The following is a 27655-nucleotide window of genomic DNA, read 5'->3' on the forward strand; positions in this document are numbered from 1 at the left end:
GTGACAGACAGGTTGAACTGTTAAAAAATTTTATTAAAATGTCCAAGAAGTACATTAATGTCCACAGTGTCAGATACCACAGACCCACAGAACACTGCAGCTCACAGCAAAACCAGCAGAACCTGAAGCTGTTCACACGCACACACACTCACACGTATGCCACGTACGTGGCACACGCAAACACACACGCACATCCCAAAGGGAAAGACTAAAAGACAAACCACCCACTTTAGAAAAGCTGGGGTGGAGGCAGAGCAAGGGACTAAGGGGGCCAAGGGCAGGGAGCAGAAACCAAGACCCCCCCAAAAAAGTTGCATCCCCAGCACCACCCCCCAAGGAAAATCATTTTATGACATGAATTACTGAAGATGTGTTATTATATTTTTTAAACCAAAAAAAATTATCAAAGCAAGAAGGCAAATGTACATCCCTGGGCTTTCTCTATAACTGTAAGGTGGAACAGTGGATAATGTTTGTAGCAGGGAAGACTGATGACCACGGTCAAGGATAAGGGTCTAGCCTGCACTTCTCAATCTTTTCCTAAGTCTGCCTATGGATGTGAGAGAGTGCAATTATGTTTCAACCCTTTCCCCCAAAGTAAAGAGCAGTGTTTGGAGTCACAGAGGAAGGACCAAATCCTTGCTCCTGTCTTGGCTGTGACTTCAAACCAGTACCTTTCTCTTATCTGAGCCTCAGTTTTGTCATGTGTAAAATGGGGAAATAATGGTTCCAAAATCACCGGGCTGTTGAGAAGATTCAAGGAGATAAGTGTGTGAGTCCTTAGCACAGTATAGACTCCACAGTTGTCAACTATGATTATTACTTCCCAGGAGGAACATAGGCTCAATGAACACATTTCTTTCTCTACTGAACCCTTGAACCATATGTTTGCTTATTTTTCTTTCCTGCAGAGGGTCATTCCCCATTTGGTTTTTAACACAAATCCACAGATTTTTCCCAGAATACAGGAGTTGAGAGTGGACAAAATATAGAGGATAAGCTGTAGGTTTTTCCTGCCAGAGATCAGGGAGCTGAATCCTGGCCTTTGGCCTGGAAAGTTCTTTTATAGGTTGCAGATTTGGGGGAACAGATTTAGTTAGTTCTTTCCCACTTAAAAGATTTTTAAAAACGATGAGAGAAAAATGTGTGTGTGTGTGTGTGTTCATGTGTATGTGTGTGTGTTTCGGTTTTAACACTGTGCATTTCTCTACAACATAACCGCAGGTAGATGTCACTACTTCAAGTTTTAAGCGTTTCTAGTCCGCCAGGCAATGAATGGAGACAGGGATGGGGCAGGAGTAGGAGCGGGACCCAGGGCAGGGGCACTACCGATGTCTCTTGAGGGACGGGTATGGGCACTGAGCTAGAAAACTTGGCACCTCCTTGGTCCAGGAAGGAGGTTCTTTGTCTCCCTGAGAGATGGAGGGGGAAGAAATCTGGGCTCATCAAGCCCTAAACATCCTCTCATCTGTGTGTGTGAGAGAGAGATTCACCACACATACAGAACCACCAAATCTCAGCACTGGACTCGACCTGGGAGGGTAAGCAATACACCTTCCCTCCATTGCCCATATATTGCTCTGACTATTCTGACCCCTAACTCTGAGGGCACAGAAGGAGGTTGTTCTAAAACATTCCTAAAATTCAATACATAGGAGTTCCACACTCCATTTATTCCCCCAAGACCAAAGACGGAACTTGGGCTGAAGTCCAGGGTGAAGGAAGAGCAACTGTCAAGTTCAAGCAGTGTGCTTTCAACTCCCAAAGCCAACGACCTTAACTAAAAGCTTCAGCCTGCATTTAGGACCTCTGACGGTTTACTAAGCCTGCATGTCTGGTGTGATAAGCAATTCCTTAGTGTGAATCCAAACAGACACTCTTGCACCCTCATCAAAGCCTTATTTCAACAAGTGGTAGTCAGCCTCGCCAACACAAGACTTAACCAGTGCAAAGAATGATCTTTGCCATAATGTGCTTCCCTTCACTGGGAGATGCTCCCAGAGTTCAGCCTGACTGGAACTGACTTTTCAGACACCTGGCTTTGCCTGCCAAGTGGACCATGTGTATATAAGAAAGAGGAGAGAGGAGCTTTTTACAAAGGGTTATGGAGGGGGGATGTGGTTTGGGGCTCAGGGGATTCCAGACCCTCTTGTTTTTCTCTGGGCTCTGTCTCCCCAGGTGAAGGCTCCAGAGAAGGTGTGGGGAAGGGGTTGTGCTTCCTTTTGCCTGGTTCTTCAGCAGAAATTCCCTTCTTCCTTCTCCCAGTCCTCCACTGGGTGTTTCTTGTGTTTTCTGCGTTCCTTGCGCGATTTGTGGTGGTGATGCTGGTGGTGGTGATGCTGGTGGTGGTGGTGTCGCCGCATCCGATGGGACCGTCTGGCTGCAGGGAAACGAGGGAGGACAAGCAAGTGGCAAGAGGTGGTGAGAGGAGGGTGGCCTGATGCAGCAGGCCTTTTCAGGGGGAGCAGAAGTGAAGGAAACACCGGGCAGGCTGGTAAGTTCTCACTTATCCACAAGGCTGTATTATCAGGCAGATCAAAATGTGTAGTGAGATGTTTTAATTGGAGACTACAAATAGCTGGAAACTTGTGTTGAGGTGTCTGGGGACAGCCACTTACGTTTGGTGCAGACGATCTGGGGCTGGTCCCACTTGCCATTGCTCCGGCATCGGATGACAGCCACATGGTGCTGGGTAAATCCTTCATCACATTGATACCGGACAGTGGCATGGACATTATACTTGGCTTTGCGAGCACCAATGGGTGAGGCGTTCTGCACTGCCGGAGGGGGACCACACAGTACTGGAGACAGAAGAACCACCAGTTAGGGAAGTGGCCACATCTGGGGCCGAAATGGTTTCCTCTCTTTGGGGGAATAATATACCCCTCAGCAAGTCCTGCCCTTTGCCCAGCTGTGACCCCACACGACCAGATACGACTGTGTCTGTCTCCTCTATCCAAACCAGGAGCTCCTTAGGGGCAGAAACCTCCTGGACACATCCCACCCTCCTCAATTCTTATGCATGATGGCAATGAAGCAGATGGGAGACAAGAATAAATTTGAGCAAATGAAAAGAAGAAAGTACATGAAAACTGGCAAAGAAACATAAGTAAGAATAAACAAAAGTATCAGAGAAAGGTGGACATGAGAATGCTTATAAGTGTTCTCTTAATATGTAAAGAGTTCTTACAAATCAATAAGACCAACAAACCTATAGAAAGTTATGCAGAGGAGATGAACTAGCAGGTCCCAGGAAAATAAACACCTACAAATAGCTTATTGACATATGAACAGTTGGTTATTCTCATCCTTAAAGACATGCAAACGACCATAACAAGTAGATACTATCTTTTTCCCCACTTAGATGAACAAATAACAAAAAGTTTGAGAACACAGAGTTGGCAAAAGTGGGAAAAAACAGGCACTCTCACACAGTGCTGTAGTGAAAAGTGGGCAGGGCTGACTAATATTTACAAACTGAAATAAAACAAGGAACCAGTGAGTGTGAGATGCAGAAGAGAAGTGGTGGGGCGAGGAGCAGCATACCTGTTCCCTTCTTACAGACGTATGGGAGGTTGTAGTTGCAGGGAACATCGTTCCAGCGCCCGCTCTCGTGTGCAACCATCACCACACAGTCCTCCCCGCCCGCAAAGAAATTGTCAGGCTGGTTCTCCCGCCAGTTCTCATATTGCTGCAGGAATGGGGAGCAGGGGGTCAAAGGCTCTGTCATTGCCTAGCACAGGACTCCCCTGGCCAGACCACTCAAACTTTAAGGACTCAGTGTTCCCATCTACACAATGGGCACCATTCTGCCTGACGGTGGCCCCCACTGCACTCAGAGTCACCCCACCTTTGGCTGTGAGATGGCAGTGCCCTCTTCCTTGGCCCTCCTACCTCCTTCCTTTCTCCCTGACAGTCTGTTTTCCACATGGGTCACTGTAATATAAATAGTTGAACAGAGGTCCCGGAGGGACTCCCTGAGGAGGCAAGGGGACAGCTGAAGACTCAAGGATAGAAATGATGCAGACAGGGAACAGAATTCCAAGAGCAGAGAGAACAGCTAGTGCAAAGGCCCAGAGGCAAGACAGGGCTTATCCTGTTTGAGGAACAAAACGGAGGCCAGTGGGGCTGGAGCTTCTAGATGGAGTTGGGTGTGGTGGGTGGGTGGCCAAGGGCCAGTTCTTGCAGTAGAGGAGATGGATTCTTTTATTTTATTTTAAGATTTTATTTATCTATGTGACAGAGAGAGACACAGTGAGAGAGGGAACACAAGCAGGGGGAGTGGGAGTGGGAGAAGCAGGCTTCCCGCGGAGCAGGGAGCCCAATGAGGGGCTCGATCCCAGGACCCTGGGATCATGACCTGAGCCGAAGGCAGACGCCTAACGACTGAGCCACCCAGGTCCCCCAAGATGGATTCTTTTAAACTGAGGTATAATACATATCACATAAAATTTACCATTTTAGCCATTTTTAAGTGTCCAGTTCATTAGCATTAATACGATTCCCAACATTGTACAACTCTCACCACTGTCTATCCCCAGTACTTTTTCATCCCTTCAGACAAAAACTCTGTCCTTATTAGCAATCACTCCCCATTAGGTCCTGCCCCAAGCCCCAGACAACCACTGATCTATGTTCTGTCTCTACGAATTTGCCTATTTTAGATATTTCATGTAAATGGAATCATATGTCATACAATATGTGGCCTTTTATGTCTGGCTTGTTTCATTGAGCATAATGTTTTCAAGTTTCATGCACATTGTAGCACGTAGCAGCTTTGCATCTGAATAGTGTCCATTGTACGGATGGACTACATTTTGTTCACCCATTCATCTGCTGATGGACATTTGGGTTGTTTCCACCATTTGGCTGTTGTGAATAGTACTGCTGTGGACCTGAGGGTACAAATATCTGTTTGAGTATCTGCTTTCACTTCTTTGGGGTATCTACCTAGGAGCGAAGTTTCTGGGTCATGTGGCAATCCTGTTTGACTTTAACTTTCTAAGGGACCGCCAGACTGTTTTCTACAGCAGGAAGAGGTGGGTTTTTATCTTGACAACAATTGAGAGTCTGAGAGGACTTGAAGCAGGGAGAATCCTGATCTGATGTATGATTTTTAGAAGGTCCCCATGTATATAGGTTTTCCTTTTGGGGTGATGAAAATATTCTGGAACTAGATCGAGGTGACGGTTGCACAACACTGTGAAGGTCCTAAATGCCACTGAATTGTACACTTTGAAATGATTAATTTGGGGGGCGCCTGGCTGGCTCAGTCAGGAGAGCGTGCAACGCTTGCTCTCAGGGTCATGAGTTCGATCCCCACGTTGGGTGTGGAGATGACTTAAATAAAAAATGTAAAAAAGAAAACTTTAAAATGATTAATTTTATATTATGTGAATTTCACCACATTTTTTTAAAAGTTCCCCGGCTGCCAGGTGGAGGGGCAGGAGTGTAGGTAGCAAGTGTGCGTGTTGGGGAGGGTGTTGGGGGGCCGCTTCAGGGGTCCCAGTGATTGATAAGGGAGGCTGTAGGGCAATGGGAATATCTTAGAGTCCACGGCTGAAGGACACGGCAGTGAGCAAGAGGAGGACTCAGGCCCTGGTCCTAGGTTTATAACCTCAGCCACTGGGTAGACCAAATGTTTACAGGGCTGGGAAGTCAAGGGTGATCTGGGGCTTTGCTGAAGCTCCTTTGCCAACCAACTCCAGAATCTCAGACCCACAAGGACCTATGATGGATTTGCACAAGAGGGTAAAGTCAGGCCAGACCACAGAGCCCACGTGGCTCATACCCATCCCACTTTTCTAGGGAGACCCAAGCCTGGCTCCTGCCACTCACCAGCCCTGTGTTGTCCGTCCACTGGAAATCCCTCTCCACGATCCTGTCATTCAGGCCGATCCACGTGTTTTCACGCCCAAAGCCTGCGAGGTGGGGCATCCTGAGAGCTGAGTTCCCACCCTGCCCCCAGCCTCGGGTGTGGGCTGGAGGAGTGGTGGAAGGTATGGGAAGGGAGGACCCCAGGCCTTCCCCCAGCCTCTGTGTGGGCTCGATCCCCTCGCTTCCCATGCAGATGAGAATGGAAGGGTAGGGGAGGCATGAAAAAGACTGGAATTAAGCTCCAGTCTTGCCATGATTTGTGGCTTAAACAAAGCCAGAGGAAGGAATAAACAGAGACACGTCAGATCTTTGCAGAAAAGGAAAGTAAGGGATAGGAGAGCCAGCAGGCGGGGCTGGACAGGGCAGGCAGGTGACCAAGTGAGGGCATTAGTCACTGAGTGTCATTGAGGATAAGCATGTGTTTGATTACACTGAGGGGGAAAAAAACAACAACAACAACGAGGGAACCAGGGAATTAACAAATGAAGGAATTAACGGGGGATGGGATGGGGGAAATGTGAATAATTGGATGGATGAGCAAATGGCATGGAGATAATGAATAAATCAATAAATGCCAGATTTAATTGATGCAACGTTCTTTTTCTAGATTTCTGCAGAGCTCCATCCTCATTTCATCCCCCACATCCCAGATGCCTCTTCATTGCCCTCTTTCCCCTGGCTCTGTTTTATTTGTCATTTGTGCACTTAGGACCAGCTAAATTATAGTGTAGACTTATGTAATTAGGTATTTATTTATTTGCCTATAGCCCCCACAAGAATGTCAATCCCTGAGGACAGGACAATCTGTGTCTTACTCACTGCTGTGTCCCAGTGCCTGGAACGGTGCCTGGTACATACTCAGTAAATATTTGGTGAATGAATGAATGAAGTGAATAGATGAAATAACAAGTGGATAAATGGACACATGAATTAAAGGGGTCAGGGCTTGCATTAATGAACACAGCTTCAGAAAGGTGGCGTCTTCAGGACCCTAGGGGATGCCCTAGTAAAGGGACTGGCAAAGGGCCACCCTGCCCACCCCAGAGTCCCTACTGTTAATGAAGCTGTGTTCCTCAGGTGAGTGGATGCTGGTCAGATGGCCAGCCCGGCGGCGGCAGTCCCTCTCGGCGTCCTCCCACGCCCGTCGATGGGCAAAGTAGCGGTAGCAGTGGCCTTGGAACTTGTGCCAGCCGTGGTCACAGCCCTCCGTGTCTGGGACGTGGGATGGGAGTGTGAGGGAGACTGGCCTTGCGCCAAGCCCCGCCCTGCTGATCATGAGCACAGCCAGTTCACCAGAGAGAGGGCCAAACCCAAGGTCACTGGGAGGCCAGATCACCCCTCTTCCTGTCCTCATCCCCCGGAGGCTCTGCCCCCCCCCCACCCCGGTCATCTCTCCCCTCCCATATTCCCTTCTTTCTCTGTTGCAGGAAGACATTCAACCGGAGATCATCACACCCACCCCTCTCATCCCAACTCTGATGTCTCCTTCTCTGATCTGGCTGCACCCTCTGTGCGGCCCCGGGAACTCAGGAAATGGATCTCAGGGTGGCCTAAAATTTCTCTCCTGGCAAAAAGCTCGGAGAGACATTTCTCCCAAAGAGATATACAAATGGCCGATAAACACATGAAAAGATGCTCAACATCATTAGTCATTAGGAAATGCAAATCAGAACCACCATGGGACACCATCTCACACCCACTAGGGTGGCCAAAATTAAAAAAAAATTAAAAAGGAAAATAACAAGCGTTGGCGAGGATGTGGAGAAATTGGAATTCTTGCACATTGCCAGTGGGAATGTAAAATGGTGCAGCCACTGTGGAAAACAGTCAAAACGTTAAACACAGAATTGCCGTGTGGCCCAGCCATTCCAGCCAGATATGGCCAAAAAAATGGGGCGAGAAAAAAGGAAACCGGTGTCCAAACGAAAACTTATACATGAATGTTCACAGCAGCACTATTCACATTAACCACAAGGGGGAAACAACCCAAATATCCACCAAGTGATGAACAGATAAAGAGAACGTGGTCGATCCCCACAATGGAATATTACTCAGCCATAAAAAGGAATGGAGCCCTGATTCACACGACAATGTAGATAAATGTTGAAAACATCATGCTGAGTGAAAGAAAGCAGACACAAAATGACACACAGTGAAGGATTCCATTTATATGAAACGTCTAGAACAGGCAAATCCATAGAGACAAAGTAGAGTAGTGGCTGCCAGGGGCTAAGGGAGGAGGATGGGGAGTGACTGCTCATGGATACAGGATTCCCTTTCGGGGTGACGAAAATGTCTTGGAAATGGCTGGAGGTGGTGGTTGCACAACATCGTGAATGTACCGAATGCCAATGAATTGTACACTCCAAGGTTAATTCCATGTTATGTGAGTTTTATCCCAAAACAACAATTTGTCATCTGTTCAACCCACGGCCAGAGAAATAGAGATGGAGACCAGAAGCATGGGCGGAGTGCGTGCGGCCCCGTAACCAGCCCCACTCTTGGTACTATTTCCGGGGTCTTGAAAGAGACTCACCTTTCTCGCAGAGGCTGCCCCCATAGCTGGGGAGGCAAAGGCAGACGAACGTGTTGACCTCGTCAATGCAGGTGCCTCCATTCTCACAGGGGCTGGAGACGCACTCATCAATATCTAGAGGGGTGGGACTGAGTCAGAGGTCAGCCTCCCCACAGTGCCCGGTGCCCACAAGGAACCAGGCAGAAGATGAGGTCATGATCCTACCATCTATCCTGGCCCCTGAGTAAAGCAACGGTGGTCTGCACAGCTGGCCCAATGACTCTGGAGGTCAAGGAGGTGGAACCTCACACAATTAACATGAACTACCATTAATGAGAGCACATGCCACTGGGCCAGCCCGAGAGCCAGGGTGTGTGGCATGTTCCATTGGACTTCAGAACACTGAAGGTTATACTCTGGCAAACAGACTCACGGAATGTCAAAGATGGAGGTCTTTTCGGAACGTGGAACTTAGGGACACCGAGTTCCAGGGCATTTGCAAGGACATGCACAGAGGTAAGATGCTGTTTGTAGGTGGAGCTAGATATCATTTGAGCTCTCCTAACAATTCCTGTGTAGCCTGAGATTTGTATGACTTGGGCAAGTCACTTCCCCTCCCTGGGACTCATTTTCATTTTTTCGAAGTGATGATAAAAATAGCACCTTCCCAAGGGTTTTTGTAAGTGGAGGGTCAATGGAAGAGCTCGAGAAATTACCTTGCTTATATTTATTGTTATAATTCTATAATTAGTAGTGTGGTTGTGAAGTCAGTGAGGTAATGTGCAGAGCTCAAGACTGATATCATTTATATTTATTGTTAAAGTTTCATAATTTGTCATAGTTCCTGTGTTGGGCTTTGGGGCTAAGAAGAGCCCCCTTGGGTCTGGGAGGAGTCTGAGCCTTATGATTTGTCTTCCCCTCTCATCCCTACCTGGTAGTAATGGGAGGCAGCGCACCTGAGCGTTGGTCCCCAGGACGAAAGCTCAGCTGTTTGGTGCTGGTTCAGCTCTTCGGGGCTGATTTACTGGATCCAAGGACGGGGGAGGGGAAAGGGAGCACCTGAAGCCAGCATTTTGTTATCCCTGAGTCCTCATGCGATGTCCGCTGGGGTAGACATCAGGGCTCGGATTCAAGCAAGTCTAGGTTCTGATCCTGAGTCTGGGGCACTCACCAATCTCACAGTTCTCCCCGGCGAAGCCCTGGTCACAGCTACAGCCATACATGGTGCCGTTGACTTTACAGCTGCCTCCATGCAGGCAAGGGTTGTTTTCGCACGGATCCAAGGGGGCTGCAGGGTGGACAGGCAGTGTGCAGAGGAGGCAGGCCACCGTGTTGTCTGCCTTCCCAGAATCCAGACCTAAGACTCCCCCAAACCCTCCCTGTGGAGTCCCCTCTATAACTTCCAGTAGGCAGCTACCAATTTCCTCTTGCACGCTCCCGTGATGAGGAGCTTACTCCCCTCAGGAACTGCCCAGAGTATCTGTGGGCCACTCTGCTTATGCAAACTGACTGAACTGCAATGGGCTTCCTGAAGCTTCTTTTTGGAAGTCTCCTGGAACATGGGTGTAAGTGCCTCCCTGACTTGTCCCTCTCTTCTGGACATGCCCTGATGGTCATTGTACTTCTCGAAGTTTGGAGCACAGAGGTGGACATAAGGTCCCAAGTGGGGTATGAGCAACACCAGCAATAGTGGGAATCATCACCTCACTCATTCTGGTGGCTCAATCTTTTTTGATGCAACCTCAGTGGTTATAGTATAGAGAGGTGGTGGATTATAATAGTTATAACCATGGGCTCTGGAATCAGAGAGGTTAGTTTAATCCCTGGCTCTGCCACTCACTAGGGACTCTGGACAAATTACTTCTCTGAATTTCAGTTGCCTCACCTACAAAATAGAAATAAAAACAATTCATCCCTCTCCCAGTCCCGACCATAATGCCACATATCTATCAACCTGAGGCATCTTGAGGGGTCTCAGCATTGCTCGGTATGGACTAGACACTCACAGAGCATTGAGGAATATGTGTCCTTGTCTCCCTCCCCCACCATTTCCCCCCATCAGTTGGGTTTCCCTGGAGGCAGCTAAGTCTCCCCTCTGCCTCTCTGAGGCCCAGATGCCTTGGTGGGTGGTCTCCACCCTGGGGCCTGAGAGGAGCAGAGCAAGAATTCTTACCCTATCCCAGGCAGACCCCCATCCCTTGTTAGGGCAGCATGCCATCTTCCACTGCAGATACTAGAACCATCGCCCAGAGAAGAGCAGGGCCTGGCTTAAAGTCACACAGCAGAACAGTACAAGAACCAACACTGGCCTCCAAGGCTCTGGAAGTCCAGTTTAAGGCCCTCTCTGGCCCCTATAACCTAGAATTTCTGTTTTTGCCTGGTCCAGGGCCTCACAAGAAACTGAGATGGTAATAAGCAGTTGCTTCCTTCCTGGTCTGATCTCTGCTGTCACCCTCCACAGGCTGTTCTCCCCATAGCCGCCAGAGATAGCTTATGTAAACCTGAGTCAGGTCATGTCCCTCCTCTGCCTAGGTCCCTCCATGGCTCCCCATTACCCTCAGAGGAAAAGCCAAAGTCCTCACTGCAGCCCACAGGGCCCTGTGTGACTTTTCCCCAACATCTCCCTGCCCGACCTCCTCCTCTCTTCCCCTGGCTCACTCTGCTCCAGCCACACTGGCCTTGCTGTTCCTACTACATGCCAGGCAGGGGTCTACCTCAGGGTCTTTGTACAGGTCATTCCCTCTGCCTGGAATGCTCTTCCCCTCGATCTCTGCATGGCTCTTGCCTCACCTCCTTCCGGCTTGCTCAAATTTCATCTGGTTAGAGAGGCCTTTCTGAGCCCTCCCTTCCACAACTAGAAAACTCCCACTGGCATCCCCCACCCTTTGCTTTACTTTTCTCTTTTGCCCATATCACTTTTAACCTCCAATATAATTTGCTTATTTACTAGGATCATTGTTACCTGTCTGTGCCTTCCCCCAGAGCAGCGGTGCGCCACATGGCAGCCACATAGAGTTATTTAAGTTTAAACTAAATTGGAATAAAAGTAAAAACGCAGTTTCTCAGTCACACGAACCACATTTCAAGGACTCAGTCACCACACGTGGCCGGTTGCTACCATATTAGCACAGCTCCAGGAACATTTCCATGATTGGGAAAGTTCTAGAATGTCGCCCTAGAATGTCAGCTTCCAGGGGACAAGGGACTTGGTCTCCAGATGGGGCCTGAAACACAGCAGGCACTCACTAATTGCTTGTTAGCTGAATGGAAGTAGCTGCTGACCCTTCTGCAATGGCTGACACCTGTCCGCGGGGTGATGGCATGTGTCCCCATGGATGGCCAGAGGGGCCTGTGGCTGGCTGTATCCGCCCCTGGTACCACCCCAGCACGTGTGTGCACACGCATGGGGCTGCCAGGCGCTGGGACGCGTGAGCCCCACCAGGTGCCCTGAGCTGCCGACACCTACCCACGGGCTGGCGGTGACTCAGTCGCTCACTGGTGCCGCGTTTATTTTTGGCTTCATTAGCATTTCTGCTACAAGCAGGCGGGCGGGTAGGCGCTTGGGTCTCCCCCAGCGCTGGCTGCCTCCCTCCACCCAGGCTGCTGCTGCCTTCAGTCTGGAGCCAAGAAACCAACAGAGTCCAAGACAGACGCAGCTGCGGTCTTGGGGGCTACACCCAAAGCACTTTTCTTAGCACCCCTATCCATGGTTTTCCCTCCTACCTCTCTGAGCATCCCCTTCTCTAGCTCCTTTGGCTTTGAGCCTCCTTCCCTCTGCCCATCTCCCACCACCAGTCTCTTCTCTACTCCTTCCCTGGGTGAGCTCACCCCTTCCCCAAGACCCTGGGTGTTTGTTTGTTTCTGATACCAATGAAATATGCATTGTACGACCTAGTGTTCATGACACACTGTTGTCAGATGGCCTGGATTCCAATCTTATCATTTACACTCCTCGGCTGCATGATTCCGCTCAAGTCACCTGACTTCCCTGTGCCTCAGTCTCTCCTTCTGTAAGGTGAGGATCTTGCTAGGACTTGTTCCACATGGACATTATAAGGATTAACCAAGCTGAGTCCAGCAAAGTGCTCAGAGCAAGCCAAGCACGCAGCAGGCACCAAGAAGCATCAGCCTTTATCGATGCTTGCGCCCCTGCCCAGAATCCGCTTGCCTCTTGGGCATCTGAGAAAAGAGGATGCAGTCCTGGACACAGCCCAGAGGTGACAGAGAGTGGAAGATGAAACCCTGCATCCACTATTTGCAGCGTCGCTACACTTTGCCTTCAAAAAAAGGAGCAAGTGTAAACCCAATTGTGTTAATAAGGGTGTTTTGCAACTCAGAAAAAGTGTCTTTTAATTAGCTGCTGCTTTTTTTTTTAAGCTCAATTGACCAAAAAGAAAAAAAAAAAAAAGTGCCAGCATTTGCAGGCTGAGCTGGCGGGCAGACCTGGCCCCAGAACAGGGCATTCGGCTTTCTCCGGACTCCACTGGACAGAGGGTGGTTAAGGCTTCCACAGACTTGGGCTCTGATTGAAGTCTGGCCACTGATTAGGAGGCAAGCATACTTCCCTAAGCCTTCTTTTGCTCTCTATAAAATGGGGCGGATACCCACCCCTCCTGTCTCTTCCCAGTACCCATTTTCCCCGTGGCTCAGGGGCCCCCACGATCCCATCTGCACCACTGAATTCCACTTGCAATTCCCACTTGAACAAAAAGCCCTTCCTGCCACCCTCCAGCCCCACCTGGCATGTCTGTGTCCAGCTCTGTCTTCCCAGACTGAGGTGTCCCTGAAGGCCAGACCCCAGTATCTCACAGAACTGTCTGGCTCAGCGTGGACATGAGCATGATTTGTTGACTGGACTCATCCCCCAACTCAAACTCCATCCACTGCCTCATTATTCCCCCATTACTCACTGTGCATCAAAACAAAGGTCCAACTTCACCTCCTGGCCTTTGCCCAGCTGGTGCCTCTTCCAGGAACACACTTTCCGCAATTCAACTCTGCCTAGGGAGCTCCCACCTCCAACATCATCCCCTGTTAGAAACCTCCCCGGGGGGCCCCGTGAATAACCCTCCCTCCCAGCGCTGCGCTCCCCAGCCCCTTGTCCCCAAGCCCTGACCACAGTGGGCTGGATGAGGTCACAAGCTTTGAACTCACCCTCTTCCGCACTCCCATTTGCAGGGGTCCCTGGCAGGGTCGGCTCTTCTCCACTCGCTGCCTCCTCCCAGAAGCCCTCCACACCTGGGCTCCCTGCCAGGACCTCCAGCTCAAACTCCTCTGGGCCCAGGGAGGCAGGCGGAGGGGTGCTGGGGGAGTCTCCCGGCACTGTAGGCTCTCCTGAGGAAACTGAGGCAGGCTTGTCAACGCTGACAGCCGTCGGTGTCCAAGAAGGAAAAACAGGCTCCCCCTGGGGGCTGCTGTCATGTGAAGGGGCCAAGGTTCCCAGGGTTCCCGGGGTCACCGTCTGGCCCTCCAGTTCTGGATGGGGTTGGGAGCTTGAGGAGGCCACTGTGGACATGGCCAGGACCCCAACCTTGTCCCCCTGGTCCAGGGACAAGAGGGACATTGCCATGCTTGAATCCACAGCCACTTGAGGGCTCAAGGTGGGGCTTTCGGTTCCCTCAACCCCGTGGGATCCATGTTCCCAAATCCCACCAGCATCACTGGCGTCCAGTGTGGCTGTGGAATCTGTGGGCCCCAACATGGTTTCTCCATTTATAGCAGCCCAAGGCTCTGAACTCGGGGTGACCCCAGGAATTAAGAAAACTCTGGGGCCCCCTGAGGGTGCAGATGGAGGGCGGGAGTCCAGCCCTTCACTGTGCAGTGAGGGCCACGTGCCCTGTGCCTCGTCCGCGGTGGCCTGAGAGCTGGAACTGGAGCTTTCCGCTGTGCTGACGACCCCAGACCCAGACTCTGAGATGTCTCTCACTCCTGTGGGCTCAGTGGCTGTCTCAGTGGGGGTGAAATCTTCTGCCACATTCTTGTCCACAGACGCTTTTGGGCTGGATCTGGGGAGCTCAGCTTTGCTGAGCCCAGTAGGGCTGGTCCCCCCGGTTTCTCCGAAGTTTGCCCTGGGATGGTTAGGACTGACTCCAGCTTGTGTGTCTGTGGCTGTCTGCAAAGAAGCTACTGGACGTCCTGCTCTGTGGCTGCCAACTGTTGGGGATGTGGCCTCCCTACCCTGTCCTGTTGGGACTAAGGAGAGGGACAGGGAATGCACCTCTAGATGGATGGGGTCCTGGGGGACAGCCTCAGTCTCTGAGGCGGGAGAGGGTGGGCCAGCGGCCATGGCCTCACTATGCCCTGTGACGCTGTCGGCCTGCGTGGGGAGGGATGTAGGGTGTGGTTGTAGCCACAGTTTCGGGGCCCGCAGCATGGCCACGAGAGGTAGGTCTGGGGAAGAGACCATGGGGGATACCTCCCAGGAGGCAGTGCTGGGCCCTTCTGCGGGGCTGGGTGCCAGGACGGTGGCCTCTGAGGGGGACAAGGGCAGGTCAGGAGTGGCTGGCCTCACACTGGGGCCCTTGGCTTCCTCTAGTTTCAGGCCAAGGACCCTGCTGGGGCCTGGGATGCTAGGTGGGACCACAGTTGGGGGCCACAGCCAGGGCTCTGGGGGGCTCCTGCCACCAGGGGAACCTGCAACAATATCAACAAGAGTAATTCGAATTATCTCTTAGCAGTTCCTTCTGTTGAGTCTCCTTGGCTCCAGGCCCAAGGAAGAGGGGGCTTCTGAGGCTAGGTGAGGCCTGGGGACCCAGCTGGGATTTGGAGCCTCTTCCCGCGTCCCCGTCAGACCCCCAGGCAGGTCGTACCTCCCCCCTGGGACCCCACTCACCAGCTTCAGGCACATCCACCTCATTGGTCAGCACGGCCCAGGGGCTTTGGCTCTGGCTACTCCCTGAGGCATCTGTGGCTCCCGTGGCCAGCGGAGGCTCCACGTGATTCCCAGCAGCCTCTGGAGTCGGGGGCTGGGTGCCAGCCTCAAGCCCCATCTCCAGGCCTTGCTGGGGTTCCTGCTGTTGGAAGTGGCGCCCGTTCAACCCTTTAAAGCGTCCCCTCCTCCTGGGTATGGGGCCAGTTGGAGTTGCCTCCGTGTGTGTGCCCACAGCAGTGCTAGGGCTGCTAGGGCTGGGGGCCGCTGTGCTCAGCCACACCTCTTCAGCCTCCAGGGAGGGCCTTGAGACTAGCGTGAAGCCTCCAGGGGCAGGGCTGGGGGTCTCCTGAGACTGCTGCTTTCCTGCCAAGATCAGAGGCTCTTCGTCCCCACTGGACACGAGAGGCTCCTGGAAGTCAGGGGTGATCATCTCCTCCCTAGTGCTGGGCTCCAGTTCTTGAGCTGGGGGCCCTTCTGCGGACAGAATCTCCCCCTCATCCCCAGACGAGGGGGTCTCTGGGTCTCCATGTTGATGTGGTGTAGGGTGATGAGCTGTGGGAGAGAGCCGAAAAGGTTGTGTCAGGTCCAGGGGCTGGCTGGGAAGTTCCACCTGAAGTCTACCCCCACTCCAAGCATGCTGTAGCACAGACCTTCTGTATATCTCTGTCTCTCTGTGCCCCTCTGTCTGAAACTTCTGGGCGGTTTCTGGGATCCCCCAGACTGAGAGAGGGAGGTGCGAAGTTATCACTCCTACTATTCAGGCTAGGGCCCACTGTCAAGGTCAGTCAACTGGTTATAGTAAGGGGTCAAGAGACAGCTTGGTTCCTGGGTAAAGCTCAGGCAGTGGCCAATTCTCATGGGAGCAGATCAGGCCTGAGCGGTGGCTCCCCCTCTAGGGAGAGGAAGCTCCTAATGAGTGTGGCCTTCCTACAAAGGGAATTTTTCCCCCCTTGCACATTAGACTTAGGTCCTTGAAGTCAGGTTTGCAGCTTCTGAAGCTTTGGTCCCACTCCAAGGACTAGGGTCCTCCCTAGTCCCTGGAGGTGTGGCCTTGCCCAGGGGCCATGGCTAATCAAGGCAGCACTTCCTCCCCAGGGGATACTTATGCACAAGCCTCCAGCTAAAATATGCTCCACCGAGGAGCGTGTCATTCAGCGACCTCAAGAGATATAGCCCACCCCCTAAACAGAACTTCCCCGCCAGAGCTTGGCTTTCTCCGGCCGCGGTCCTACCCCCAGGGCGGGGCTCCTAGGGAAAGGCCAGCATCAGGGGCGTGGCCTTCACCCGAGGGCGTGGCTTATCGCAGAGCTTGTTTCCAGGGGTCTCTCCTCCGTCTGGGCTCCGCCTCCACTAGAAAGCAAAATTCCCAGGGGCGTGGCCTTGACCGGGGTGTGTAACCTCGGGGCGTGCCCTTACACGCACCTCGGAAGCAGTAGGCATCGAAGCGCTCTCCGGGCGCCGGGAAGCCGGTGCGGTTGGCGAAACGGTAGACTGTGCGCACGCCCGGGGCTGGGCCCCCGCAGCGCCGGCGCGGCGTCTGGATCGGGTAGCGCACGCTGCCGTCGGCCAGCCAGCCCGGGTCGCACTGGTCCAGGCCCTCGTGCCAGGCCAAGTGCAGCTGTCCCACCGAGGCTAGCGCGGCGCCCTGGCGGCGGCACTGGGCACGCGCGCCGGCCAGTGTCAGGCGGCGGGCCGGGCCCACATAGAAGACTTCGCCTGCGGGAAGGCGCGGGCGAACGTCACGCGGGCCTGGGGGATCCTCCCCCGGAGCCCGGGAAGGGGGTCCCACTCTAAACCCCAGCCTGGCCGGGTTTGGGTGGTGGCTAAACCAGGCGGCGACAGCCACAGCTGTGCTCACCCCGACCCTTCGAAGTCTTTACCTCTCACGCAGTGCTAAGAGGAGGGCCTTAGCTTCTTTTTACGAATAAGGTAACTCAGGCCCTTGAGTGTGTTGGGCTTCAGAGAAACGGAGGGGCTTGGCGAGGGGCCCTCAGAGAGGAAGAGGAGGGTAGGAAAAGGGAGAGGGGCCAGGGAGGGGGAGAGGCTCAGAGAAGGGACAGGGTCTCAGAGAGAGGGAAGGAAGGGGCACAGGGAAGGAGAGGGGCTCCCGGAGAGAAGGAAAGCTCAGAGAAGGGTGAGCCCAGATATTGGCTGCAGGTTTAGAGAGGGATGAGACTTAAGAGAGCCCTAAGGAGGCATGGGGGTTGGGGAGGTAACCGGGGCTCAGGGAAGTGCGGTGGGGGTGTCCTGCCAGCCCCAGACTTACCCCCCAGCTCACGGGCAAAGCAATACACATCGTAGAGTTCCTGTGGGTCGCGCCTGCCATAACTCCTCACCCCTGGAAGGCTGCTACGGTCGCCATAGCAACCAGGACGGGACTGGGTGATAGGATACCTGATAAGACAAGGAGGGGATCCCTCTCAAATGTGTGTGCCTGGGGCCCCCAATGACCATCTTTCCCCAGAGGCTAGGTCTCCATATCCCAACCCTGTGTACCCCCTCACCGAACAGTGCGGTCAGAGAGCCACCCCGCATCACAGTTGTCAAAGCCATCTTCAAAGGCAGCCTGCAGGTGCCGTGGGGCTGCAATGGTGGCCGAGCTGAGACGGCAGGCCTCCTGGGCCTCTGCGAAGGTCAGTGCATAGCGATCCTGAGCTGCCCGGTAGTGGAACACAACACCTGTGGGGGGAACATCCAGGATAGGGGCTGATGTATGCTGGAATCTTTAAGAACAGACCTCCCTCTTGCAGAATGCCCCTTCCCCGGGTTTGATAATAATAGACCTGCTTCCCTATGCTGCCCTGTACCATGCCAGACTGATATGCCCCCATTTTTCAATAAGGAAACTGATAACAATGGCCATAAAGGGCTACAATTTGTCAAATGTTTACCATGTAAAAAGCATTTATAAGTGGGGCGCCTGGGTGGCTCAATTGGTTGGGCGACTGCCTTCGGCTCAGGTCATGTACCTGGAGTCCTGGGATCGAGTCCCGCATCAGGCTCCCTGCTCGGCGGGGAGCCTGCTTCTCCCTCTGACCCTCCCCCCTCTCATGCTCTCTCTATCTCATTCTCTCTCTCAAATAAATAAATAAATAAATAATCTTAAAAAAAAAAAAGCATTTATAAGTATGATCTCATTGAAATCTTCCAACAACACTATGATTATTCCCATTTCCAGAGGAGAAAACTAAGACTAAGAGAAGTTAAGGGACACGGCCAGTCCCACACAGCCGGTGTGAGGCACAGCCAAAACTCATATCCGGGATGATCTGACCCCAAAGATAGCACTCTGCATGCCCAGGTTTAGACCCTGGAGGTGACAGGAGGCATGGAGAAGAGGGAGAGAAATTCCGCCTTTTAAGAAATAAGTACATGCTGGGGCACCTGGCTGGCTCAGTTGGTTGAGCATGCAACTTGACCTCGGGGTTGTGAGTTCAAGCCCCACATTGGGTGTGGAAATTACTTAAAAATAAAATTAAAAAAAAAAAAAAAGAAAGAGGATTAAGTACATGCACTGATAGAGGAAGCCCAGGGGGCAATGGGAGATCAAGTGTTTCTCGCTCAGCCTGGTGGAGTCATGGAAGACTTCCTGGAGGAGGTGACATGCAAGTCAGGACGTGAAACATCAATAATGGGCTCACTGTTACTGAAATTCTGATTTAGGGATGAAAGAAATGTCTGAGCAAGACAAAGGAATGAAACATTCTATTTTATCAGAGCTTCTGGAAGGCAACAGTTGCATCTCAGTTATGATAATATCCCCAGCACCAGACTAGCATATGGTAGGTGCTCAATAAATGTTTAATTGAATGAATCAATTGAACAAGCCCAGAGGAGGAATTTACTTCCTTTATCATTTACCAGTTTTCTTCAAGCTTTATCAGTTTTGATCAGCAAGGCCTTGGAAAAGGGATAGTTGGCTGACCCCATAAAATATGCAGTGAGATACTGTGGGTGGGGGAACACTGGGGGTGCAGGGACTTGCCCATGGCCAACAAAGGTTAAGGGAAATCAACTTCCCAGCAAGAATCCACAGGATGTTTTCCACACAACAATCATTCACTGAGTCCTTTGTCAATTACCTTTTGTGCATCTACTGTGCCACACCCTATTCTAGGACTTTGCTTTATTTTTATTTTTATTTTTATTTTTTAAAAAAGATTTTATTTATTTATTTGAGAGAGAGAATGAGATAGAGAGAGCATGAGAGAGGGGAGGGTCAGAGGGAGAAGCAGACTCCCTGCCGAACAGGGAGCCCGATGCGGGACTAGATCCCAGGACTCCAGGATCATGACCCGAGCTGAAGGCAGTCGCTTAACCAACTGAGCCACCCAGGCGCCCCGGACTTTGCTTTAATAATCAAAAAAATTTTTTGTTTTGTTTTGTTCACCTTGATCAGTTAGGAAAAGAGAAACACTGGATATTTCAACAGAAGGAATTTAATACAGGAGTTGGTTAAACAGGTATTTGAGTACTGTTATTTACTTAATATATTTTTTCAATCGACTTTAAAAGAAAACCTCACTCTTTAAAACATAAATTTATTTTATTGTATTAAAAAATTATTGTAAAAGGAAATTTATATTCCTATTTCAGATAGAAAGTCAATATCCTTTGTCTTATGGGAAAGTAGGTAACCATGAAAGGGACTTAAAGTTGTAAAAGCATGTAAAATACTGTGGCCCACAAGAGACTGAGCCAGAAGTTGCTCTCTCTTAGGTAAGAGAGAAGTGTTTATAGAAAGGGTAGTCCTGGGGCGCCTGGGTGGCTCAGTTGGTTAAGTGACTGCCTTCAGCCCAGGTCATGATCCTGGAGTCCCGGGATCGAGTCCCGCATCGGGGGGACTGCTTCTCCCTCTCACCCTACCCCCTCTTGTGCTCTCCCTCTCTCTCTCTGCCTCAAATAAATAAAATAAAATCTTAAAAAAAAAAAAAAAGAAAGGGTAGTCCTGGAGGAGACTTTCTTTGGGACTTTATCAGAAGAATCAAAAGGGGGGCGTCTGGGTGGCTCAGTCATTAAGCGTCTGCCTTCAGCTCAGGTCATGATCCCAGGGTCCTGGGATCGAGCCCTGCATCAGGCTCCTTGCTCCGCCAGGAAGCCTGCTTCTCTCTCTCCCACTCCCCCTGCTTGTGTTCCCTCTCTTACTGTGTCTCTCTCTGTCAAATAAATAAATAAAATCTTAAAAAAGAAGAAGAAGAAGAAGAAGAAGAAGAAGAAGAATCGAAAGGGAATCATTGTTCAGGGAGTGATCTCTAAGGTGACATTCTGTGGCTGAGCTTCTGGCTCAGCCCCTCCCCCTCCCAACCTTGTCCTCTCCCCTGCCCTCAACTGACCTGTCACCTCCAGGGGCACCAGGTCCTGCTCATCCTCAATGCCTCTCACCACCTGGCAGCGGTAGAGTCCAGAGTCGCTGGCCCTCAGTGGTCCCAGTAGCAGCGTCGCGTTGGCCCGGTGCCGGGGGTAGGCAGGGAGTGACACGCGTCCCTGCCAGCCCTTGGCCACTCGAACCACATTGTCCTTGGCCACCAGGATGGGCAAGTCCTGCCGCTGGCCCGATGCAGTCCGCACCTTGGTCCACTTGATCCGAGGGGCTTCTCGGGCTGCACCTGGCCATGGCCGCAGGGTGAAGAGACAGGGCAGGGCTACCAGCTCTGCCAACGCGGCCCGAACCAACCCCGACCCCACCTTCTGCATGTGGAGCCCCTTGTCGATGGTGGCAGAGGCAGCAGCAGAGACGTCCTGGGTGCCTGGAGTGGAGAATGTGGAAAGAGGACCTGATTCAAAGACAAGGACCAGCAGAGACTGCTCTCTCCCTCACTTTACAGATAGGGAGACTGAAACCAGAGAGGGAAGTTGCCTACAACATCATAATGCAGTCAACGGATCTGTGATGTGCACCCCAGTCTGTGAGCAAAAGAGGAGTAATAGGGTCAGATCCCGTCATAGTTCTGCCTCCACTCAAAATCCAGATCTTGCCTGCCAGGGATTTGACTCTCTGTCACTGACTCACTGTGTGGCCATGAGAAAGTCACTATCCTTCTCTGAGTCACAGTTTCCCCAAAAGTTAAGTAAGAGGAAGACATTAGAAATGTTTGTGTTTGCGGAGTACCTTCTATATAATGGGCACTTTATACATAGCAATCAGCTCATTTGATTTTCATAACCATAGGCAGAGGTAGCCATGTCTCATCGTGTTTTGGGGGAGTTGAGGAAACTGAGTCTCAGACACATCATTGTACTTGCCTAAGACCACAGAGCAAATCAGGAGGCATTTCTAATGCCTGGGCTTTTAACCACTGCTGGGGAGATGCCAAGGAAAGTCACACAGACCTTATTTCTATTGCCCCACCCATGGCAGGCATCACTAATCAATCTCTGCACTATTATAATTTTTTTTTCCTCTCTCTCTCTCTCCAGCTCATCTCAGCAAAACAGTGAGAGGCAGGAACCTCCAGCCTCCACTGGCAATGACTAAAAATAACCTCTCAGGTGTCTTGTTCGCTTTTGACTGTTCAAAGACCTTTTTCATCTATTCTCATTTTATTCTCCAGACCAAGCCAGAGAGCCAGCAGGAGAAGGCTCTAGAGTTAAAAAGCTTCCCCATCTTGTTATTACCCCAGAACCCAACCTCTCCCACCCTACAAGCCAACTCACTCTGTTCCCCAGCCACAAACAGCAGCACCTGGAGCATCAGGAGGCCCGAGGCCCAGACAGACACGGCCCCCATCCTGGACCTGGAACAAGATGGAGAGAGAGGGAGAATGGGAGTGAGTATAACCCTCCCAGACAGTCAGTGTGGGAGGGCCAAGTCCCCCACTCTACAGATCTGGAAACTGGGGCTCAGAGAGGCTAGCATGTCACTCAAGGTCACACAGTCAGCAAGCAAGGGCTGAGCCAGGATCTAAACCCAGGACCAGGTGACTTCAGAATCCCAACAGTCAAGTCACAGTCAGAAGCATGGGTGCTGGAGTGCAGCAGACCAGGAGTTGTCTCTCTGCCTGTTCCTTGCTGTGTGACCTGGAAAAAGTAGATTAGCTTCTCTGTGCCTTGGTTTCTTTGTAGGTTAGATAGGGATAACATCAGGTAGTTGGAAGGAATAGATGCGTAAGCATAGTCAATACATACAAAATACCTAGAACTGGGGCACCTGGGTGGCTCAGTTGGTTAAGCATCTGCCTTCGGCTCAGGTCATGATCCCAGGGTCCTGGGATCAAGCCCCGATCAAGCTCCGCAGGGAGCTTGCTTCTCCCTCTCCCTCTGCCTGCCGCTCCCCCCTGCTTGTATGCACTCGCTCGTTCTCTCTCTCTGTCAAATAAATAAATAAAATCTTTAAAATAAATAAATAAATAAATAATAAAATGCCTACAATTGCCTGGCATGAAGGAGTAAGTTTGAGCTGTTGTTATTATTATTATTTTTTTAAGATTTTATTTATTTTTGACAGAGAGAGAGAGTGTGTACAAGCACGGGAAGAAGCAGGCAGAGGGAGAGGGAGAAGCAGGCTCCCCGCCCAGCAGGGAGCCCAATGTGGGGCTCGATCCCAGGACCCTGGGATCATGGCCCGCGATGAAGGCAGATGCTTAACTGTCTGAGCCACCCAGGCACCCCTGTTATTATTATTTTATTTTATTTTATTTTATTATTTTTTTTTAAAGATTTTATTTATTTATTTGAGAGAGAGAGAATGAGAGACAGAGAGCATGAGAGGGAGGAGGGTCAGAGGGAGAAGCAGACTCCCTGCTGAGCAGGGAGCCCGATGCGGGACTCGATCCCGGGACTCCAGGATCATGACCTGAGCCGAAGGCAGTTGCTTAACCAACTGAGCCACCCAGGCGCCCTGTTATTATTATTTTAAAAAATTATTTATTTGGGGTGCCTGGGTGGCTCAGTTGGTAAAGTGTCTGCTTTTGGCTTGGGTCATGATCTCGGGGTCTTGGGATTGGGCCCCATGTCAGGCTCCTTGCTCAGTGGGGAATCAGCTTCTCCCTCTCCCTCTGCCCCTCCCCACCCCCCACTCATGTTCTCTCTCTCTAAAATAAATAAAATCTTTAAAAAAATAAAATAATTATTTTTAAAGTGATTTCTATACCCAAATGGGACTCGAACTCATGACCACAAGATCAAGAGCCACATGCTCTTCCAACTGAGCCAGCCAGGCTCCCCTGAGCTGCTGTTATTATTATTACTGACCTTAACACAGCCAAGATAAAAATCCTATTTTTCAGGTTGGCCTTGCCCATAAGACTGGGGGCTCCTAAAAGGCAGCAACCAGTCCCAGTCTGCCTGGGGTCCCCAGTCCTGACAGTAGGCTGGCCTCCAACCCAGCCTTTAATCTGGGTTTGCTGACTGACACGATTCTCAGCTTCAATTCCAGGATTTGGTTGTCGCCAAGATTCTATTCTTGGTTTCTGGGATTTTTGAGAAGCTGCCAAGTCCCAGCTGGAGGAAGGGGCCTCACCCCTGCCCACCTCACCCTCTTCCTGACTTCATACCGCCTAGCAAAGATGCCTCCTAGGTCCACAGAGAAACTCCAGTTGTGGGTCCAGCCTTCTCTAGGGGTTGTGGCCTTCAGGTATAAAATGGACAATTACTGAGTGCCAACTATAAGTAAGGCCCAATCCAGGCACTGGGACACAGCAGTGCCCTCCCAGGCTTCACATTCTTCCAGAGACCAGAAACCCTGGAGAGGCAGTCCCTCCCCCGTGTCTCCCAGCCCTCTGTACCACTCCCCTTATTGGGGCTCAGGAGGTAGGGACAGATGGCAAGTTAGAGCATCCTCTATAAACCCAGATCTTGCACCCTTACCCCAATGAAAGAATAGCCCTGAGAAGGGGAGTGTAGATAGAGCCAGAACGGGGCTGTGGAGGACAGCTCGTCCCACCCCCAGTGCCCTTTCCCAGCTCCCAGAGGCCCTACTGGGAGGCCAGCCAGGGACCTATCCGTGGTGCTGAACTCTAGGGAGACAATGCGGGACACTGCACACTTGGTCTCCTTGCCTTCCTCTGGCAGGGCCTCTGGCCCAGAGAGGGTTAGTGGTTTGCCTAGGGCTGCACAGCAGGGCAGAGGCCAGACCCTGGGATGGTGCCCCCAACTACCAACCCGTAAACCTCAGCAACTTCTGTTTCCATTCCAGGCTGTCCTCATTTCTCCACCTTGGAACCTTGAACAAGTGTGGGGTCCCCTGATGGTTGTTCAAGGCCTGGCAAGGTATTAGCGGGTGGGGCAGGACTCTGCACTGCACCTGCCCCAAGAGGGCCTTAGGAGGGGGCAAGTTCAGAGAACACGAACACACACACACACACACACACACACACACACACACACACTGTATGGCTAAAAGCACAGACTACATCCAGGGGTGCCTGGCTGGCTCAGTTGGAGGAGCATGTGACTCTTGATCTTGGGGTCATGAGTTCAAGCCCCACGGTAGGTGTAGAGATTACATTAAAAAAAGAGGCAAAAAAAAAAAAAAAGAAAAAAGGCTCTGCCTCTACTTTCCATATATTGTATGATCCTAGACATGCTGCTTCATCCTCTACGCCTGTTTCCCCACCTGTAAAATGGGGATCACCCAGCATGTACCTCATGGTTATGGTGAGGATGGAACAAGCTAAGACTTGTGAAGTGCTAAAAATGTCAAATTAAAAATCAGCTTTTTGTGTACAAAGCCTCATGTACACACGCAAATGTACAGAGGTGATCCAACACAGTTACAGTTTCAGGTGCACCCTCCCACGTGCACACACACTCTCCCAGATGCACTCTATTCCCTCCACTTGCACCCTCACACACCCACACACCTTCTCTTAAAATACCTCCTCCCCAGAGCAGCCAGAGGTGAGCATTTACGCAGCTGTCTGGGACTCACCCCCTGGTGAATAATGCATGAGCCTCATGCATATGCAAACAGGGGCCTCTGGGGCCTTGGAGGAGGGGCGGCCCGGAAGGAGTGTGTGTGTGTGTGTGTGTGTGTGTGTGTGTGTGTGTGTTCGTCCCCCCCTCATACCCACCTCCTGTCTTAGTGGGGACTGAATGTGGGTGAGTTTGCCAGCAGGCGTTTTTGTGTGTTCCTGGGTGTGCGTCGGGATGCTGTGTCCAGGCAAGGATGTGAACTTGTGCCCTGTGATGTGTGGATGTGTGCATCGGTCTGCAGCAGCTCTGTGCACTGCGTGGAGCACAGGAGACCCACTGTGGTCTCTGGATGTGTGGGTCCAAGTGCCCCTCCGCAGGGGCCATGAGCACATGTGTGTGTTTCTAGCTTTGGAGTCTGGGCATATTCGTGTGCATGGGCATGATCGTGGAACTTCTCAGAGGAGAACGGAAGCCAGGCTCAGTAAACCATCTCAGGCTGCCGCTTGGGGACCTGAGCCCCAACGTCTCCCCCATTAGCTCCCCGACTCTGCACGCAGACCATATCCCACACACCCCCAGGCTCAGGGTCCACACTGCCAATCACATGGAGAGGGCCCCCTTTCTGTACATGCAGCCACACACCCCAGACTCAGAGCCTGGGAGACACACGCGCACACTCGGATTCACAGTGACATTAACAAAGAGAGACAATATGGGCACTTACAAGGCAGGCAGCACGTCTTCTGCACAAAGACACACACCCACAGTCTCAGGCTCTCCACATAAACCCCTCGATGAGGCCATACCGTCAGACACAGTTCCTCACACACACTCACACATGGTGATGCCAGCCCCTGGCACAGAAGAGGCTGGATAAATGTGGCCTTGGTGACTGGCGGGCACACATCATTTTGCCACCTGGTGATGTGGCCCCCGGCATAAGTTTCCTGACAAAGACACAACCTCAGTCACATTAGACTCACAGAGGAACCCAGACCCTCCGTGGGCACACAACCTCTCTCAGCATGGGGTAGACACACAGACACACACACACAAAGCCCCCACCTCCTGGGGCGGGGGCACCTTCCATTTGGAAATGTCCATGAGCCAGCGAAGCTGCTGGGTTCTGAGGTCCCACGATCTGCCCACCCCTCCCTCTCTGCCCTTCCCCCACGTCCCCCGCTGGGGCCCAGCGCCAACCCTCTCTTCATCCTGGCTGTCTCCCATTAATGCTGCTGAGAGGAACAAAGCCCCGCGCACAGAAATGGGGGTCGCTCCTGCCTAGGCCGGGCCTGGGGTCCCAGCCCCCTACTTCCTAGTGCCTGTGCCCCCAAACCAAGCCAGTACTTCCATAAGAGTCTATGTGGGCAGATCGAACTGAAGGGGTGAGGCAAGTGTCTGTGTCTCTCTGTGAGGACACGGTCAGATGTGGAGGTGCTGGGAGCGGCCCCCCTCTTGGGACTGGGTGCCCCTCATGTGTCCTGGGGATCCTAACTGGGGGCTTTTGGGGACTCACACCCAGCATTCACCTGGGAGACCCAGTGTGCTCTCTGGGAGAAGGGACACCACCCCAACTCCAGATCCAAGGGAACAACAGGGACCACCTTGGGATGGAGCCCCCCAGAGCCTCCTCCCTGAATCAGGATGTGGTGACAGGACCTGGGCCAAAAGGAGAGGGAGACTGTAGGGCGCCCCTTTTCCATGGCCGTTCACACTCAAGGAAGACCCCCTTCTATTGGACTCAGGCTAATCTGGAGGGCCCCCCTCCCCGCTGCAGTCCAGCCTGGATTCCTCCATTCATCTGCAAATTGGGAATCCCCACTTAAAATCCTGGGGTGTCTCAGCTCAGACCCTGGGATGCCCAGTTCTGGAGCCCCCCATATAGCATCTGGGTATCCTCTTCTTCTTTCTAAAGTCGGGGTGCCCTCCCTTAGCCTTGGTTCCCAGTGCCCCCTCCCCAATTCTGAGACCCACCCCCAGCCCGGCCCCCTCCCCACCTTGGGATTGTCTCCGCATTCCCAGGACAACCCGGGAACTGACCCCCAAATCCGAGTCCCCCTGACATTCTCAAGCGCCCTCCCAGTTTGCGTTCTCTCCCCAATCTGGGTCTCCCCTCCCCCCTCTCAGCCCCCCTCCCTGTTCTGGGGGCTTCTCTCTGATCCCAGGCCCCCTCCCCAATTTCGTGCTGTGTCTCTAATCGCGAGGACCTCTCCCTCAACGCGGCCCCCTCCCCACGACGGACCCCCCCACCTGACTCCTAGCTCGGACGCATCCCGGGGCGGTCGCGCGGCACAAAGGACGCTCCGGCTCCGCTTGCTCGCGCCGGGTCCAGCCCCTGCGCCCTGCGCTCCGTTCGCCCCAGAGCCGCTTCAGCGCTTATAAAGGGGCCGCGGGGCTGCTCTGCGCATGCGCCCCTGCCTGCTGGAGGCCTCCGGCTGCGCGAGAGGGGGGGCTCCCCTTACCTAAAACCTCCTCCCCACTTCTTTCACCTCTCACCCCACCCGGGGAAGACAGTGTCTGATCTCTCGCCCATTCGCCCA

General features: G+C 52.1%; 1 protein-coding gene across 2 annotated transcripts; it reads right to left on the reverse strand.

Annotated features, from left to right (window-relative positions):
• Positions 1-12: 12 nt before the first annotated feature.
• NCAN (neurocan) lies at positions 13-27501 on the reverse strand. 2 transcript variants are annotated; one of them, XM_036093856.2, is made up of 15 exons: positions 27371-27501; positions 21918-21997; positions 20597-21010; positions 17768-17942; positions 17530-17657; positions 16686-16979; positions 15225-15815; positions 13547-15025; positions 9564-9680; positions 8414-8527; positions 6931-7089; positions 5839-5921; positions 3547-3691; positions 2619-2801; positions 13-2380 (listed from the first exon to the last, which is right to left on the reverse strand). In XM_036093856.2, exons 2-15 carry the CDS (start codon positions 21988-21990, stop codon positions 2235-2237), a joined length of 4101 nt encoding a protein of 1366 aa, XP_035949749.1. In that variant the 5' UTR covers positions 21991-21997; positions 27371-27501; the 3' UTR covers positions 13-2234. The 2 variants fall into 2 exon arrangements, with proteins under 2 accessions (XP_035949749.1, XP_035949748.1); XM_036093855.2 differs by having other exon boundaries at positions 27366-27501.
• Between the last annotated feature and the right edge of the window lie 154 nt (positions 27502-27655).

The sequence above is a fragment of the Halichoerus grypus genome, chromosome 1 (genome assembly GCF_964656455.1).
Source record: "Halichoerus grypus chromosome 1, mHalGry1.hap1.1, whole genome shotgun sequence".
NCBI classification, from domain to species: domain Eukaryota; kingdom Metazoa; phylum Chordata; class Mammalia; order Carnivora; family Phocidae; genus Halichoerus; species Halichoerus grypus.

Excerpts from the sequence above, each read along its gene's own strand:
- NCAN (XM_036093856.2), bottom strand. The coding sequence starts at position 21,990 with ATGGGGGCCGTGTCTGTCTGGGCCTCGGGCCTCCTGATGCTCCAGGTG. Across the intron at positions 7,090-8,413 it reads GGGCAGCCTCTGCGAGAAAG|ACACGGAGGGCTGTGACCAC; the intron begins GTGAGTCTCTTT and ends CCCACGTCCCAG. Across the intron at positions 3,692-5,838 it reads GGACGGACAACACAGGGCTG|CAATATGAGAACTGGCGGGA; the intron begins GTGAGTGGCAGG and ends CCATTCCTGCAG.